Source organism: Hydractinia symbiolongicarpus, chromosome 14 (genome assembly GCF_029227915.1).
Source record: "Hydractinia symbiolongicarpus strain clone_291-10 chromosome 14, HSymV2.1, whole genome shotgun sequence".
Classification (NCBI taxonomy): Eukaryota; Metazoa; Cnidaria; class Hydrozoa; order Anthoathecata; family Hydractiniidae; genus Hydractinia; species Hydractinia symbiolongicarpus.
In genome coordinates this window covers 6,051,330-6,070,535 of record NC_079888.1, presented here as the reverse complement: position 1 = coordinate 6,070,535, position 19,206 = coordinate 6,051,330, and the positions used below count along the sequence as shown (strand labels likewise).

The window sequence follows — 19,206 nt, the reverse complement described above, 5'->3', positions numbered from 1 at the left end:
CCCTATTTGGTCCAGGGGCGGATTCCGCCTTCACCCCTACCTGCGGTTTGTTTTAATAAATATTTTTTGCTATACTGTATGGTTATGATACTTACTGAGTTTTCATTTATTCATTACACACTTGTATGCCTACTATTTAGGTGCCATACTACACTGAGCTTTAGACTACGTTTACATTTAGGCAGGATGAAATTTCATTAAACCTTTTTTGTTTGAATATTTTCATCCGGGGATGAAATTATTCAAAATCATTGCGCATAAAATACAAAAATAAACGTAGTTTCATCCCGGGATGAAGTATTTTTTCTGTGTACATGGAGATTTGAGCATAGTTTCATCCCGGGTTGAAATTTCATGTCGGTCATTTTGACCGGGATGAACTTGCGCTGGGATGAGATTTCATCACATGTACACAGTATAAGGACTTTGGCCAGAGACAGGGATGACCTCACCCCGGGACGAGTTTCATCCCGGGAAGAGATTTCCCATTTACACACACCCTTAGATATTTGTTTATACTCTAGACAATCTCCATGAAAATCCTTATACCGTAATGCTTCGAATAAACACCCCCTATTATTAGTACTATTATAATATACAAATTTTATAAATACAACAAAAGACAATCTTTTATATTTGTCACATCGGTAAAATAAGGAAATTCTGCAAATTTAGTTTTTTTAGTTGCAAATTTAGTTTTTCGCTTTTGAAGTTTAGCATTTATTCGAAGCATTACGGTAATCGGAAAGGTAGGAACTTTCGTTAGGATTATCCTTAAGACTTGAAACTTGCAGAACAACTTTATTTTGGCGAGGGAAATCTTTCTACTAAGAATTTTGGCTACATGATTATTCCGATTTCCTGTTTTTTCCGATTTTAATAAAAAATCGAGAATAACGGACTACGGGCAATCGGAAGGAGCGGCCGGGTCATTATATGTTGGAAATACGCAGGATCGAATAAGGTTAAAGCACTTCTAAACAAAAATGGCAAGAACTTAAATATTTCTTCTCCCTGTTTGTAGATTGCGCCATCATCTAAACTTTGGTTTAGTTGATGCCGTAATCTACAAATCAACCTCAAAAATAATGGCATACACACGCCCATAGAAATCATTTTTGTCTTTTTCAGACGTTTTTCTGCTGTTTGGTCAATGTTAAACGCCAGATGACAATTTCGGGTTTCTAAAGAAAATATATTACAGTTCCAAATGTTATGCGGTGTTTCACAAGCAATCTGAAAACTTCTTAATAGTCTACGCTTGGAGCTGAAGTTGTCTCGGTATCAGTAAAAATTACGAGTTACAAATTAGGTAATTTACAGGCCAAAACAGTGGTACATCTTTTGTTGATGGAGCAGTTAACAAATTCAATAGAAAATTCTTTACGCGTTTTTCTGCTCTTCAGAAACCACCCAAAACAACATTACTCACCTAAGTAAAATTGATTTTTGTACTAAAGCTTTTTCTACCGCAAGTGTTGACCGACTTTTGTGGTATTTTGTTCCTAAATATTCTACATTCCTGAAAAGTAATTTAACCTTAGTAAATCCGTCACTTTCTACCACACACGTGAACCTTCGTCATGTATTGGTGGCTGATTACGCCCTTTGTCCTAAAGCGATAAAAATAAAGAACTTAAACATTTGCGTATTTTTGATACCGCATCAAATATTGTTTTAAATATCTTATGTACTTTTGATTTATAATTGATGTCGTTAGAATAAGAATTAAGAAACCTATCAGAACATAGAACACCTATAAGAACATGGAACAAACCGGGTCTAATACAAGAGGCCCTGGACACGAGGTCGATTTTCCCGTGTAATACCTATCTTAAATTAATGTTAATCACATCGAATTTCCTTCCTTGAGCAAAAACAACCTTTTGTCAAGACAAAAGGTTGGCTCCTTTAGAGGCAAGTTTGTTTTTATCAAGTGAAGTTAGATGATTGTTGCTGCACAAACTTTGTTCGTACGTGACAACTTCGATAGCTAGCTACTGTAGCAGGAGCACAAAAACTGGATTTTCAATCCAAAATAAAACAGTACAGAAATAAAATGCAATTTGATTGGTTGTTCAGATAATTATTCGTTTGTTTATAACATATTTCCCTTTCTACTTTTTAACAAAGTTAAAAGAATTTCAACCTTCAATTGCCATTTTGTAATTACCCTGCCGAGCAGTTGTCTTTTAAACTACCCCACCTACAGGATAATTGTGCCTCCCCAACAGCGGTTTGACAGCCACTTCTATTATTGAAATAATCTTCAGCTATTTTTTCTTCTTCTTTTTTTGTTGTTGTTGTTGTTGTTGTTAGGCGTTGTTTCATTTAATCATTCCATCTAACATCTAATAGTTTAGCACATCTTTTCTGTTAGCATCTTGTGGACAGAGGCGTTTTGCTGGGAGTACTTGAATTGTTTTCTTTGCATTAAAATATTTTTATGAAAATGTTTTAGGTAAGAAGATATTTAAGGTGAATAAAACTTCTTTAGCCTGCAGTTTCAGTGTTTCTTCCAGAATGTGGCAGCAAAAACCCGAGTTAGGCACAATTGAAAAAGGTTAGTACACATACCAGTAAACAACGCCAATTGGATGTTTTATTTGGTTAATTGGTGAATTACTTTTTCTATAGATACATATATCATAAACTTATTTTAACAACCTTTTGGATTAAAAGTGTAGTGAAGTATAGATTAGAAAATATTTTCTCCTCTTCTGCAAGCTGCCGCCTCCGGTAGTAAAGACACCAATTTATAAATTTTAGAATACACGAAGTTTGTAGATAACGAAGTATTTTTTATTAAATATGAAATGCCTACTTTTTGGTGGGAAAATTAGCACCCATTGTAAAAATGAATTTTTAAACAATTATATTTAGAACTGAATAATTTGTCTGCGGAAGACATTAAAGAAATAGTGTTTGGAGAAGAAATCAAGGGGATATTCTCTGGGACAGTAAGTATCGAAGACTGCCGTTTTAACTATTACTTTTGTACTATTATTTGGTAACTTAGCAAGAACCTTTTTCTATGGTGGCATTTAACTTTACTAATATGTCAGTTTCTTTATTCCAAAAAAAAGCATAAGAATGTTATAAATTGTTATCGTGTTTTATTAGGTACCGTCCATCTTACATGATAAATACAAAAAAGGAAGTCGGGCTAGAAGTATGCTTTAATTAAATACCTTTCGTTGTTGTCCCTCCTTTCCTAAAATTAACACCTAGCTTTATCTAATTAAGGTTAGTGTATTAAAACATTTTTGCGGTCTGAGTCAATTTTTAACCATCTAAATTTATAGAAAAGGAACTTCCAACTTGCAACAAACATCACTACCATATTGCCTGCCAGCAAGTGGGATTCGATCATATATCCCCAGATCTGGAAACCCGAGACAAAACCACTACACCCTCTCCACGCTACATTACCAGTATATTTTAACCGTTGTATTTTAGGATATCTATGCATTGCCAATTTTGAAGAGCTTGTAAGTGAGGACAAGAAAATGCAGCTTCATAATGCTCTTTATGAGAGATTTACAAAAGCAAATCCGCAGGTACTGCCATCTACAGAAGTTTAACAAACTTTTGTCAGATAAAATAGCTTTAAGTTAACTATTACATTGAACATTGACGTAAAACTTGTAATGGCTGGAATAAAGACCCTCAATTTGCTGTTAAATTTAAAAAAAATGAAACAACTTCCTGATATGTGTATGGCAGACATGATTTGCAAAGAGATTCAATCAGCCACATACCAAAGAACGAATATTCTGGATAGATTAAAAATTTATCTACGATACGTTAAACCCGATGGGTATTGTTATGGAATATTGCTTCTGTGAATCTTTTTGCAAATGCTTTTTCTACTTACAAAGTCCAAATTAAGGACTTAAATGGGTAATTACAGCGTTTTAACAAACACCTTAGTTAGGTTGTCAATACATTTATAAAATTATTTTATTCTAGTACTTTGACTATGTTATTAAAGTTTTATTGAAAGAAGCCATAGCATTGATGTATGGGAAAGTGGCTAACTTGTCACGGATGGAGGTAAGAAATGTTTCTTCATTCTATTGTTAGCTTAAATGTTAAGAGTGCAGGCCAGTACCTTTCTGATGTAGTATTTTGTACCAAAGTTAGAGTTAAATAACATCAGATTGTTACCTTTAGTCAATCAATGTACTTGAAAATTACCTCAAAAGAATGGAGTAAGTGAACTATTTTTAGACTTTTTCACAAAGAATTCAGGTGATAAAAAATATATTTATCAGAAGAAGTATTGATGTAAATTTCCCATTTAATCGTACATAAACAAAACCACAAATTAATTGTTTTTACCAGAATAAAGAAAAAAATCTGCACTGTATATAGGTAGACAGTTCCATTGGAAAATATTCTAAATTATATTTTTCTAGAGATGAGGAAATGAACGAGTCAACTTCTGGTAAGAAAAATATTCGTTTAAACTTTACAAAATAGAGTTCCGGCAAAGTTTTAAAAAAAATTTTGTTTACATAGATGAAGAAACCTCATCAAAAACTTTCAAAGATATGGTTTTAGAAGGTTTGAAGAGAAGAGAAAAACGTTTAGGTGATATTATTTATTAAACTTTTCAGTGCAGGGACCTTTATTAAATTGTAAATAGACAAGAACAATGATTTAAATATTTTTTAATCTAGAACCGGCAGCAAACCTAATAGGACCCTCTGAAACAATGAGAAAGAAACAATGTAGAGAAGTTAGTATTATGCACATTGGCTTTATAAAGTCTGGAAACTGCGACCGCGAGATAATTTGTTAATTTTATCAACAACAATGAGTTAATACACCACTTTTCGTTTTAGGTAAGCCTTAAAGACACCAGAAGTCATGGGTGAGTGTTCAGTTACACGTATTCAAAAACCTCGCAAGCTGTCTATGAAAACAGACTAGATAAATATAGATGTTTTTAGTTATTACAACATTAATAATACTCAATTTAACATTTTTAAATTTACGTTTATAGAAAGAATGGCAGTGGTTCGTCAGGTATAACTTCTTTTTAAACCATGTGCACCAAATGCCTTGAAAAAAACCGTTAAGCTGCAATATAACTACAGTGCACACATTGAATTTTTGCTTTTTAGAGCCCTACAACGCCAATTCTGAAAAGGTGAAATTATTTAAATTCATTCTTCTAAAATCGGCGTTTGGTATTTGATAGTTTATATATTTACAATTGTTCTAGGAACATTCACCAACCACCAATCCTCGATATTTAAACGAAGCAATCAGTAGAAAACAAAGTTCCACAATTCTTGTTGGAGTTATCGAAGCAATACCATCTGCATCGCTTTTGAGAATCACAGATGGTACAACAAAAGCAGCGATGCTTCAATTTCCAACGGATTATCACCATCTTGTTGGAAATATACAATCTGGTGACCTTTTGCTTGTTGTCGGCGTATTTTTTGATGAAAACAGAGTAGGGAGAATGAAGAAAAGTAGTAAAATATCAAAATTCTCAGTGTCATCGAAGCCATTTCCAAATGAATGTGTGTAAAAATTATTTAGTTTTTATCTTTTTTCAGATAGATTCATTGCAAAATGCCCATTTAATATTACGCTATTTTAGGGAATAAAAATGTAAGCGTGGACCGGTTGGAACGCCTACATGGATATCTAGTAAATACGTATGAAATTCTTGTTCCTGTTAGTCAGCAAAGTTCATGGGAGATACTGCTTTTAGAAGAAGAAGGTAATGAATTGCTTGTATTCAAATTTTGAGAGTCATATCACGGTGACCCGTCTTATTCGTATTCTTTATTTAGATCCTGTTTTTTGCAAAGTTGTTGTAGAGGTATGTTTTTCTATTGTCCTTTTGTTATAATGGTTTTTCTTATTTATATTTGTGACCATGGAGGAATTGTTTAAAGCGCAAAAGAAATATTTCATGATTAAGTAATTATTATGAAAAAATTATTACTGAATACTACTACTTGCTACTAAAAGCCTAATTAATTTCACTTTTATTATACTAATTTGAATATTATATGGCTTTGCAGTATTTAAAAATTTGTTTATGGAAGTTATTGATTTTAGATATTTGAACTTATATTTAGACGGAAAAGGAACCAGATACTGTGAAAGAAGTTGGTATTTTCTTTCTTAAAACTCCTTGATAGTATATTCAAAATTTGTCCAATTCATTACTGTCATGGTAATAATGAAGGCTGTAAATACATAGTTTCCTTATAATACCACTTCCGGCTCAAAAATTACGGCGAGGCAAATTCTGCCCTAGCACCCAGCTGCTCATCTCTTAGTGCTGAAGCGTCAGAAAAGGCTAGGACGAATATTTTACCAAAAAAATTCACATTTTGCCCGTCCTTATAATAATAAGGGCGGCAGTTGCATATGCATCGCTTAATATAGGGCGATTTTAAGAAAAGATCCAAGGTGTTTCGGTCGAATAATTTTTAATTGCATGTTTTTATTTTACTTAATCATTAAATGTTCTATTTTAGCATGATTTAAACTCTTCTACATCTGAATACGCCCCAACTTTAAGCAGTGACGAAGAAGGTAGTTATTTATCAATTGTAACGTTTTGACGTCAGCACTTGCAAATAAAAACATAAGGATGTTAAAGTTGAGCAGAGCATGTTGTTAGTTTAGACACTTTTTATATCCTTGTCACTTTAAGCCTTGAATGCGTTAATTTGCTCTGCTCCATACTGCTAAGTTCCTTAAAGATGGTTTTTTTATCGTTTTTAATCTTTTTCTGCTTTCGTTATACTACTGCTTAAACGTTAGACTTGGTTATGAAAAACTATGGATGTATTATTCTTTGTAAAATATTCTGATAAATAAACCTAGTGATTGTGTTTTGTTGTAGATGAAGAAGATATGTTTTCAAAGAAAAGGGTAAAATAGATATTATGTATTATCGCTTCATTCTTTTTGTGGAACTTTCGTCAATTTATCTCATAAGCAATCTTTTTTGCTTTTTTCAGACGTCCTTACTTAGAAGGGCAGAAGCTTCCGCGGAAGTAAATGTGGACGGCACAGATGAAATTGTGAAAGTAAAGAAGCCTCAAAACAGAAACAAAAAAAGGAACAAAAAAATGAAAACAAAATTTCAATCTGAGGCTTCAAAACAACGACAAAAAAGAAAAAAAGAAAACAAAATCCAAGAACTGCTTAAACAGCATTTGGGAGCGACTGATTGCGTTACGTCACAAATTGGTGCAGATAAAAAGAAATTTTATGTTTACAAATGCCCAGTGTGTAAAAGTTTTATAAGTGCTAAGTTACAGAGGCACTTGATCGAAAGTCATGAGTACAGTTACGATGACGCTAGGATGGCAAGCACCAAGATGCGTTTGTTGTATTTGTGGTGTCATGCAGACAAACATTCAATTCATCTTCCTCTACCTTGTGAAACATGTCATGAATGGCATAGCAGGTAATACTAATAGTTTCATTTATTATATTATATTGTCTGCGATTATCGTTCTAGGATTTTTTATATATGCAATTAGTACAATAACATTTTTAGCATTGTTTCTTTTTGAGCATTTTGAAACCCTTAGTGATAGATACAACCTTCGTTTTGCTTAAAGGAGAGCTAAAGATGGTTATGAATTTATTTTAAATTTTATCTTTTTATAGGCTAGATCGCCACCTCAAAACGCACCCAGTCCATAAGACGTTAAAGAGTGAAGAAGTGGCAAAAATGGTTGAAGATGCCAGAGCTAAGTATTGGGTGAAAGGTTACAGCAGTCATCCCAAACCTGGAGACAGTGCTGTTCCGGATGTCGTCGAGGAACAGAACGAATACGAGGAAGAAATATATAATAATGAAGAGGTATTAATAAGGCTGAAACCTAAGCCATTAGAATCCTTATCGCCTAGCATAGACTACATTCCACCAGCTGCCAGCCGTCTATCTCAACAGGATAGAAAGACGTGGAATATAAAGTTTGCTGACTATTTTACAATTTATTTTCAAAATTCGGAAGATCTGCTAGATGCATTTGAACAGGATTTGTTGACATCCGGCCATACGAAGGCTAATTCTGTTCAGCACAGAAACCATGTGACATTGATGTGGTCAGCTGTTGACAGAGAACTGAACATGTTTCCAGTAAACCCGATGTCAAATATTCATCTCTTTCGTGATTTTTATCACCGCCCAACGTTTAAATCAATTGGTAAGCATGGAGGAGTTCAGGCAAGCACTTTATCATCACGTTATGTTTCTCTTGGCTTCTTCATTCAGTACTTGCGACGGAATCAGGTGTTTGCTGGAATGAGTCGTGTGCAGCTTCAAATTCTCTCTGATACGATCAAAGACTTTAATAAGCAGCTCAACCCATTTATAAAGCAAAGAAAAGTGCAGGTTAGAAGGCTCAAAGTGAAGCACCTATTGCATCCACAACATTTTATAAATTTTGGTCAAAGCGAATATGTACAAACATTAATATCCAAGGCTGAGAATCGTGACAAACACTGTCAATATACAAAGCGGTTTGCTCAAAATTTCCGCGACTATTTGATAGCAAGTCTTGTAATTGGTAACGGTTTGAGAGCCTCCAACATAATGAATTTAAGGTTAAATGATTTTGAAAACTTCCAAGTGGTAAAAGGTTATGAAGGCCACAAAGTGCTGACAAACGATAACTATAAAACCAGCACTATATATGGTGAAAAATTTATAGTCATGCCCGATGCACTACACCAACATTTCCTTTTTTATCAAAAATTTTTACGACCAATAATTTCAAAGTCTAAATCTGAAAAAGCGTTTTTACCGTCATCCGGCCAGCCACAAATGAGTCAAACTAATGTATCTTCATCGCTGACATCTAGCTTTAGTCATGCTAAAGTTTTAAAGCCAAATGAATACCACAGAGTGTCGTGCACTCGAATACGTTGCGGACTTGCAACGTTTGCATGTAATGATGGGGGATTCGAGTCTGCATTTTTTGCAAAACATTTCATGAAGAATCGAGAACACACAACTGATTTGCACTATAACCTGTTGTCCAATCGAAGACATGCTTTAAATATTGCAATGAAATTGTACGAGTCTTTCAATGGTGCAGATGGCATCGAGATTCACGCTGAGCCTCAAGATGTTCAGTTATTAGTCACTAAATTGAAAAACTCTACAAGTAACATCAACAAAGAAAACGTTATCCAATGGTTGCTTAAAAATGATCCATCTATTTCAAAACACGAATTAAGTGATATGAAGGCAATCCTTGAGGAAGTAAATCGAACTCACAACTCCATTGGAAACACTTCTACCTTTTATAGCAAAAAACAACAGGTTAGAATATTTTGCTCCTCCATCACTATTTCTTTTAAAAAAATACAATGAAACATGTTAAAATTACTGTTACTCAACATTATCAGGTAGCATGGGAAGTTTAATGAAGTGCCGAAGCAAAAAGCATATATAAGTAAAAGTTACATGGCATCTTTAGGGAAATCATGTGACGACTGGAAACATATACCCTTGATTTGATTTTACATTTCATTTATGATTCTACAAAGTGTAGCAATTCCACATGACCATCATATTCATGACATTCTAATTTTCAAGAGTATATTATAGGATTCATCAAGTGAATGTTCCAGTACCGAAGATACTGGCACAGATTTTGAAAAGGTGACCTTTTTTTTCTTTGCTTTAAGTTTGTACTAAAAATCAAACCATTGTTAGAAATTCTTTAACAGTACTTTAAAAACAAAGAATAAATACAATATTGTGGAAGCAAGAAAGGAGATAATTGTTTTCAAAGCAACCTGTCATCCGCAAATTTCACACTTTTGAAACCAAAGACGGACATCTTTTCTTTCATATTTTGGGTTGCCTTCAACTCGTTCTCCTTCGAATTCTGTACAAAAGTCATTTCGGACACATGATATAGGCAAAATGTGAGATTGCTACTATGCTTATTTGCAATTCTCAAATCTGAATTTTTCACAATTCTCTCAGTTCTATTTGCAAATTCTAATTCTGCGAACAATCTTTTTCAGGGTAACAAGTAGAAGCACTATTTACAGAGAATTTTTATTTTGTCACACATTTTACATGATCTGTCAATATTTTTAAGGCTTATATAAATACTTTATTCTCATTAAAATTTGTTAACAACGAATTCATTTTTTATAATCTCCCTTTTGTATCACATGACATCTTTTATTTATAAGTCCTGACCTCATTTTGTCATATATTATTTTTATAGGCTACTGTGGATGACGACAAAGTGGATGAAAAAAGAAATGGTGAAAAAGATGTGGTGCGTTGTTTAATAAAATTAACTTGATTATTTAAGCGTGATTATTACACATTGGCTCTTTTTAAATCTAGAGGGAAACCTATTCCTATTTACAATATTGTTAATGAGGAACATATCTACCCTCTTATAGATAGCGAGAATGATTTGGTTAATAAAAATAATAATGAAATAAATTCAACTTAATTATATAAAATAAAGAATCAAGTCGGCCAAAAAAATCAGAAGAATAAAAACTAAATAAATACGACATAAATAAAATTAATTGACAGTAATTTGTAGTGCTTTCACCATGCTGCATCGTTATAGTGCAACATATTGACAGTTTTTTTGGTGCGTATAATTCTAGTAACGCTATATACTTATAGAGCGACAACGAAGTTGGAGAATGTAATACTGAGAAAGGTGACAATGATTGCTCCCGCAAGAAGAATTCTTACATACCAAAGGTAAGAAATCCTGGTTAAATACTGGTTAAATACTGTTGCTTTCTGTTGAGTAACAACGAATAAAAAGTTAAAGTAAAAATATTTTTCTGTAATAATAGCCTCCTCCGGTCTGTCGGCTAAAACAGGGTGATTCTAAACTACGCATAAATCTTTAGCTAAAAAACAAATGCATATATGTTGTTCTCGATTGTGCAGCAGCGTATGAATTTTTGTGGATTTTCAATTTAAGGTCGAGAGAACACAGAGACTTCCATGGGATAATGACCACTCTGTTATATTAATACCCATATTTTTCTATAGCCACAAAAAAGACGTGCTACTAAAACACAAACTAGAAAATGGTGCAAAACATTGATATTGACTTAATTGTAACGCCAAAATTCTAGAAAGCGAACACGTGGATTTTCACACCTAGTATAGCTTTGTTTTCTTGAAAATTTATGTGTATTAATGGTTGTAAAAATACGCAAAAAGGCAATAACACAAATGTAGCAACTTTTTTTTCATAGATCGACATTCTTGAAGAATATGGAGTTTCAAAACCTGGAGATTTTATCATTCCACGGCAGTTAGGTGCAAGAGTTGGGTATTTAGTTTGCGCATTTTTCTGCAAACAGTTAATAATACGCAATGACTATGACAACTCATCAAATGTTGAAACTTTCACAAATGCCGAAGTTTCATCCAGGCTGGCAGATCTACCGTGCGAACGTTTGCGTGAGATATTTGAAACTCGTGATTTAAGCAATTGGAAATTTTATGTTCTCGCTTTGAGAACGAAATACTGGCGATGCACGAAAGAAGGTGGACTAAATCGCTGGAGAAAATTTCTGAACGAGGCCATAGAAATGGTTGAGGCCTGCAAGAAACAGTACGTACATAATTTACTATATTCATTTTAATGATTCTGAGCATAATAGCTAATATATCTTTGATGATTTTAGGTGTATGGCTGCGGACTCGGTGAGTTTTCACTTTTGCAATTGACTTTTACTCTCCCTTTATTTATAAAACAGCAAATTTTAAATTACAAATAAAACTTTTCCAGCCCGTAACAATTATTTAACTCTTTTTTCTAATTATTTTTAAGTACCAATCTTAATTACATAACATTTGCAGATTCCTTTTTTGTCTAAGAAAGACGTCCAGTAAAAAAATTGAGAACGAATTGGTGTGTCAAAAATGTGGTATTTTAAGTTTTTGCTATCATATGTAAGAGTAGCCATATAATTTTATGACACAAATTGTCAAATTTTGCGAAGATAAAGGTTTCATTTTGGCATAACATGGCTTAAAGGTAGTATTATTTTTCTAAATTACTCCTATTTTTACTTAACTTTAATGATTTATTATTACTAGACACCCGCTAATTTTTCAACAACCGATAACAAAAATGACGGAGTAAGTAATTTGTGTTTTTCCCTTAACATTTAAATGACCCTTTGTCACAAAATTTGCACGACGTTAAAACATTTTTTTTTCTTGGAATTGTGTGAACAACGAATTTATTTTTTATAACCTCTGCTTTGTATCACATGACGTCTTTTCTTATAAGTTCCGACCTCATTTTGTCATATTTTATTTTTATAGGCTACTGTGGATGACGACAAAGTGGATGAAAAAAGAGATGGTGAAAAAGATGTGGTGCGTTGTTTAATAGAATTAATTTAATTACATTTTGCATGAGTAAATTCATCTCGGTTGACATGAGCTCTTTTTTAAATCTAAATGCTTATAGAGCGACAATGACGTTGAAGCAAGTAATACTGAGAAAGGTGACAATGATGGTTCCCACAGGAAGAATTCTTACATACCAAATGTAAGAAATGGCATTGATTATGAAAATGACTATACTGCCCTAAACTTATATCCTGATTAATTACTGCTGGTAACTGCGAAAGATTCTTTTTGATATCCACAAAGTCTTACGTATGTTTATCTGCCCTTGCCTTTTTTCATATGCACTAATTGTCAAGTTCTGGAAGTGGTTTTCTTCTGAATAAATACATAATAAAACTATTAAAGATAAAGGTTCCATTTTGCATAACATGGATTAAAGGTAGTATTATTTTTTAATATAACTCTTATTTTTACTTAACTTTAATAATTTATTATAACTAGGCTCCCGCTATTTAGATTACATTTGTCGCAGGATTTTTACACTTTTAAAAGACTTTGTTCTCTTTGAATTTTGTGAACGACGAACCCCCCTTTTTAACCCCCTTTCTCTGTTTTGTATCACATAACAAAAAAGCTGACCTTATTTTGCCATAAAATAAACAAATGTATTATTTTTAGGCTGCTGTATATAAAGAAGGAATAGAAAATGGACGAGATATTAGAAAGGATGCGGTGAGTTTTTGAACAATATAAGTATTAATATTTTATATTTTTTTGTTTTGTGTGGTTATTGTGTTTTCATTTACTTTATTTGAAGGTTGATAGTATATAAAGTTAAGCGTTCCTTTTGATTCTCGTTACAACAAAATCTTTTCTAATTAACAAAGTCATTATTATAAATGTTAGCATATGAAGCACAAAAATAAGTCAACAACATTCCCGATTTCATACCCCATGCATATTTTTTTCTATTTTGTTATTATTAGGAGACTAAGGGAAAGAAGCGTCGGCAACATGCACTACGCATTATGCCTACATTTGTGAAAAATGTAAGCAACACTTTCAAGTTTAAGTCCTTAATTTATTTTTTTTAAAAATATCTCCAAGTATTTAAAAAACCTTATTCGTTCTTTAAGTTTTATAAACAGCGAATCAGTTTTAATAATCTCTGTTTTGTATCATAGGAAACCTTTTTAATAAGTCCTGGCCTCATTTTGCCATAAAATAAATCAATATATTATTTATAGGTTACTGAGGATGAGAAAGATGAAATAGAGGATAGTGGAAAGGATGTTGTGCGTTGTTAAATAATGATACATAATTATAGTTATATTTATCTACCTTTATTTTGCATGCTACTTTTATTTACTATTCCTCAATTTCCCCTCTTCCCTCGCCCGATGTTTGATATTATTGCTCGTTTTGTTATTACTAGAAAAGTACAGTGAGAAGGTGTCAACGTAGCTACATACCACCACCAACATGTAGTATGCCTTCATTTATGAACGATGTAAGTACCGCTTTTAAATTGTTTTACCTTAGCATGTACACCTTTTCATTAAAAACCTATCATTTGTTTCTTTATTTGTTACTGTGTCCGTTTTAATCATTATCACCAGTTAACAGAGTCATGTCGAATTCTATAAGAGTGAAAATTGATTATGCTAAGCATTCAGCATAAGAATAGAATTTTAGGTGGCTACCTGGTTAAGCAATTGCTTTGTTAGAAGTTTCGTAGTTTAAATAGGAAACCTAGGACACTCTTCGTAGCACTCTTGTTGATAAAGTGCCATAAACCATTGAAGAAGCTATCTTGAGAAATAAATATAATAACAGTTACTAGTACATTACCTACTTGATTAGGGTTTTAAGTTTGTCTTTTAGATTTTAATAAATAGTATCATTAACCTCAAAATAATTGACGTAAGTTCAATGTCTTCGTGCATTAGAAATTGCAGACCCGATTCCTTCTCTTACGCTATACGCAGGCTTAACGTAATAATATAATAGGCTAGTAGACTATCCATTTAAATCGTTTTGTCTTCAAAAGTTACAACATATCTCCCTACTATTGTGTAAAGATGGTAAGTCTGGTAAAATTTTAAAAAGATATTGTTACAAATGCCTCCATTGAGTCGTGCCGCAATCTCAAAGATTCAAGAAATTAGACATAAATTTTTCGTCTACTTTACAAAGAAATGAGCGCATCCACTTTGGGTGTTGCAGCCAGACGTAATAGCCTCGTAATATAACAGAACTTTATTTCTTTTAGCCAAATGTAAAAAAAGAATTTGTAAAACCATCGGAGGTAATCCTCTTTATTAACGCTTACCTTTTTGAAGGATTGGTGCTTAATGTTTAACGCATTAAAAAGACTAAAAAAATTTTTATAGATTTCTTTATGCAGGTTTCTCCTTGTTTCAGGTTATGGATGTCTACAATATCCACTTTACCCGTGAAAAAATGGTTTGTGGTTTTACTTTTATTTAATAATTCTTAAGCTTGTGAACTTACTTAGGCATTTTCTCATTAAACTCTAGTCACAATCTGAAGCAACGGGCGAAAGATATTGTGTGACCGCAACGGATCCAAGAGAAAGCTTCGTTTGTAAAAAAATTGATGATTTTATTGGTAAATCAATCTCATTTTTTACATGCACAGCACTTCGTGTTTTTGACACGCTTTTAACCCAACTCTGTTTTTTTTAGGCAGAGGAGTTTTTGCTTTAAAAACGTTTTTACCTAATGATTTCCTATTGCAATATCCTGGGGAATTAGTTGATGCAAAAGTCGGGGCAGAGCGCGAGCTTCTTTACGAAAAAGAAGGTCGTGGCTGTTACTTGTTTTTTTTTAATTTTAATGGCAGAAAACTTTGGTAAGTGCGCTAGCTATATGTTTTTTTTTTATAAGCACAACATGTATAAGTATGCCCAGCCTCTATTTTGTCAAAGGAATAAGAGTAATCACGAGTCTGTGGAATTTCAGTACTACATCGTTCCCCTAACTTTTAATACGCCACTTTCCATTTACGCTTGTGCTCATTTTCTGCATTAAAAAAGAAGTAAACAAACGGAATTTAGAAAAGTTTTGACTGTTTCCGATATTTAAATTTTTTCGTTTTCTAAAGAAATAATTTCAGGGGAAGAAAATTGAGTATGTTGCTAGTAGTAACCATATTTATAATATTTGCAAAGAAATTTTAACTTTTTACAAAAAGTTAGTTTATTTTTCTTCACTCAGAATCTTTGTAATTCATAACAGTTTACTTCCTTTTTTTAAATTCTGCATTGTAACAAAAGAATAATCTATTTAAACAATGTTTAACTGAAACTGTGAACTCGTCCATTATTGTAAACGATTTTTAATTTCTCTAGAAAATAGAAGTATAACTTAAAATTTATTCACATCTTAGAAAGGGTAAAATTAGGCTTTTTAAGAAGGTCATGCAAGTAATAACAGGTTTATGCTATATTTTTCACATTTTCGGAAATACAGATTTTATCGTAATAAGAATACCGTAAGCATATCTTCAGTCTTTACTTAAGCATTGCGAAGCCTCATCTAAAAGTTTATTATGCTTACAAAAAAACATTAATACATTTAATTATTAAAATTAAAAAAATTTAATTTAAAAAGGTATGATAAAATCTGATTTTTTAATTTCAATAAAACAATCAAGATAAAATTCAACATGAGCTTGTATGCCTTAAAAACGAAACCATTTAATTTAGTGTTGATGCTACAAACGAGCATACACGTTATGGCAAATATGTCAATGACAGTGGAAAGTCTTATGCAAACAGTGCAGTGAGAGTAAAATACTTTGCAGGAAGTCCCTACCTTTGTCTTTTTGCGATTAAGAAAATAGATATTGGTACAGAAATAAGGTATTTATTTATTCATTTGTATTTCTAATGAGCCACCCAAGACAACCGGTTTTTATAAAGCACTTAGCCCTTTATTTAGCTTTATCTTTCTTTGCATACGTACTCTAAATTCAGGTATCAAATTAGGGAGTTTTAAGGATTATGGTCAGGAGCACATTTTTTTAACACTTTAGATTAACTTTGAACATTAGTAACGTGTAAACTTTTATTCCCGCTTAAACACATGTTTGTGTCTCCACATAATACCAACAACAATTAGGTCCACGAACTTTTCTTTGTGCGACATAATATCATTTTTAAACTCATATAAAATCACACAACAAACTTTCATTACAGATAGAAACATTTGTGATGCTTGAATGCAATCAGAGCTGAGCAATAAAAAGGAGACTGGAAAATACTCCTCTTTAGTTATCGCTCAGTTGTTTGTTTTGTAAATAATTAGTTACTATTGTTTTCTTATTATTATGTTTTCATAGGTATAGCTATGGAGAAACGTACGGGCTTAGTTGGAGGAAATTGGTAGGTTGTTTAAGGATTGTTTAATTTATTGCCAGATATCTTAATTTCTTTATAATTTTCTGATTTCAAAGTTATATTTGAACACGGTAAATTTTTAGCACTTCATATCTAACGCAATGATCAATTCATTGACGTTGTACTGCACCATTATGTCATAAAATTATACTGTTTTGAGAAAGTGCGTAGCATCCTCTGTAATAAATTTGGTTAAACATATGGTAAATTGTGTTTAGAACAACTATAAAAGACCATTTACTTTGGAGATGCTCGTGAGTATAGTTTGGAATGTTATATTCCTTCTCTTATAATCAAGCGTAATTCAGGTATTCATTAATTCATTCATTCATTCACTTTTACTTTAGGATGATGCCACTGTGGGAGATGCCGAATCAATAAGCCAATAGGAATAAGGCGAAAGTAGTGGAAATAATATCTCCTTTATTCAATATGATATATTAAGTGCAGTAAATGACCAATTAAACGTAATGGGTGTTTTTTAAAACAACGATTAAATGTTACATTGGGATTACTAGTTGCGTTTCTTTCGCTTTAAGTGTAATTTTAGCCTTATCTTTTTATGAATGTACACCCGGGACTTTCTTCAAGCGTAAGCGGTTATTCATAGTTATGGGTCAATTACGGCAACACTAAAGTACATTTTATAAAGAAAGATTGTTTCTATCTAAAATATGTTATATATCCTTTGTTCATTATTTTCAATCAAATATATATGTCTACTCAAACTTGCTGTTTTCATTTATTATGAATGAAAGAAAAATGAGAAATATGGTGGACTCTACAAATTTTTAAATAGTTACGAACTTAACTGGTAGGCTTGGGCTTTTAAATACCAGTACAATAGCAGATGCTTATAAGTTACTACCTTGAAAAAAATAACATCAATTCACAAAAGCAGTTATGCATTATACAGACATGGCAAGAATATTTTGCGAAGTTTTGACATGTTACATAGTTAACTTGGTGTTCTAGTTTTCTAGCCTTGTAGGTACTAAAGAATGTAAAATTAAAAATGGAGTTTAAAGGTAACAATTCACTGGACTCACAAAAAAGAAATCCAAACGTTTTTATAAGTCTTAGCTGGCTCAGATTTATTAAAAAAGCACTTAAGGTCAAAGGTCGAAACAGTCAGAGCAATATATTAGTTAGTAATATACCAACCCAAGTTTTTGATTCACGAACAATAACTGTGGTTAGAAAAGTTAGTAGTCTACTAAGTAAAGTAAGTTACATGTGGCAGGGCCAAATAATCTTGACTGGAGATATGAACATTGACTTATTTAAAGAACAAAATATAAGTCAACAGTACTTGGACATGTTGCAGTCTTACGACTTACATCAACATATAACGAAACCTACGAGACAAAAAGCGTGTATTGACCATATTTGGACAAATAACCCTAGCAAAGTTAAAGTACAAGACGTGTTACCGGCAGACGAAGTGAGTGACCACGATGGAACGTATATCTTTATTAACGTTAGACCAGACTGGTTCAAAAAGTGCTATAGGTATATCCGTAATATTAAAACCATTGATGCAAATTTGTATATGAAAGACTTCCAAACATTACCATTTAATGTCGTGATTCAGAAGAAAAACTCTCCATTTTTAACGACTTAACGAAAGAATGTATTGACAGACATGCTCCACTTATTCGAAAGAAAATCACTCCAGCGCCAGCACCTTGGATGCGTGATCCTGCTATACTAGAGTTAAAACAACAGAGGAACTCTAGTCGAAAAACCGCATTCGAAACGAGCAAAATAGTAGATAGACACAAGTTTGTTGAAATTAAAAAAGGACTTGCTTCTCTTATCAAATTAGCAAAAAAGTCCTTTCTCACAACTGTATTAAGCTCAAAACGACCGGCTGATTTTTGGAAAGTTTTAAAGAAAATTTTGAAACCATTCTTTTCTATGAATGACATCAACGACATCAATGCTTTAAATAATCACTTTACTACCACTGCGGAACGACAATAAATCGCGGAAACACAAGTATGGAAACAGTTAAAGCTTTCGACTTCAGTGAGGAAAGTTTTTATTTTCACGAAGTTAAATACAGTAAAGTTGTTGAAGTATTACGCTTATTGAGAAACGACTGTTCTACTGGTGGTGATGAAATACCGATATGGCTCATAAAACCTGTAATAGAGTATCTTGCATCGCCTTTAACGCATATAATTAACTGTTGTATCGAAAAAAAAAACTTTTCTAAGCAATAGAAGATTGGTAGAGTGGTTCCTATACCGAAGGTTAATCAACCAATGTCTTATAACGATTTCAGACCAATTACAATTTTTCCAGCTCTTTCAAAGGTTTTTGAAAAATTATTATGCAAGTAGTTATTAGAGTACATTGACAATAAATCGATATACACTAACACTCTATTCGATTTTCGGAAAAATCATTCAAC

General features: G+C 32.6%; 2 protein-coding genes and 1 long non-coding RNA gene across 4 annotated transcripts; all 3 read left to right on the top strand.

Moving 5' to 3' along the window:
- The first annotated feature begins 1,922 nt into the window (after positions 1-1,922).
- On the top strand, positions 1,923-3,167 carry LOC130626113 (uncharacterized). Its single transcript, XR_008981808.1, has 3 exons — positions 1,923-2,563; positions 2,884-2,960; positions 3,124-3,167. It is a non-coding gene; the product is annotated as an uncharacterized LOC130626113 (long non-coding RNA).
- Positions 3,168-3,509: 342 nt separating this feature from the next.
- On the top strand, positions 3,510-6,729 carry LOC130625108 (uncharacterized). The gene is made up of 14 exons (XM_057440182.1): positions 3,510-3,560; positions 3,973-4,056; positions 4,378-4,450; positions 4,525-4,596; positions 4,686-4,744; positions 4,851-4,879; positions 5,012-5,034; positions 5,133-5,158; positions 5,234-5,540; positions 5,621-5,743; positions 5,817-5,845; positions 6,108-6,137; positions 6,513-6,570; positions 6,692-6,729. The coding sequence occupies exons 1-14, from the start codon at positions 3,510-3,512 to the stop codon at positions 6,727-6,729; spliced, it is 1,002 nt and encodes a 333-aa protein (XP_057296165.1).
- Positions 6,497-17,492, top strand: LOC130626107 (uncharacterized). Of its 2 annotated transcripts, XM_057441213.1 has the most exons (24): positions 6,497-6,570; positions 6,884-6,912; positions 7,002-7,453; positions 7,660-9,322; positions 9,611-9,664; positions 10,245-10,298; positions 10,664-10,744; positions 11,254-11,615; positions 11,689-11,707; positions 12,104-12,145; positions 12,335-12,388; positions 12,483-12,563; positions 13,043-13,096; positions 13,351-13,413; positions 13,612-13,659; positions 13,800-13,874; positions 14,637-14,672; positions 14,789-14,830; positions 14,905-14,995; positions 15,073-15,238; positions 16,095-16,250; positions 16,730-16,772; positions 17,006-17,041; positions 17,135-17,492. In XM_057441213.1, exons 2-24 carry the CDS (start codon positions 6,895-6,897, stop codon positions 17,174-17,176), a joined length of 3,732 nt encoding a protein of 1,243 aa, XP_057297196.1. In that variant the 5' UTR covers positions 6,497-6,570; positions 6,884-6,894; the 3' UTR covers positions 17,177-17,492. The 2 variants fall into 2 exon arrangements, with proteins under 2 accessions (XP_057297196.1, XP_057297195.1); XM_057441212.1 differs by lacking the exon at positions 6,497-6,570 and having other exon boundaries at positions 6,894-7,453.
- The last annotated feature ends 1,714 nt before the right edge of the window (positions 17,493-19,206 follow it).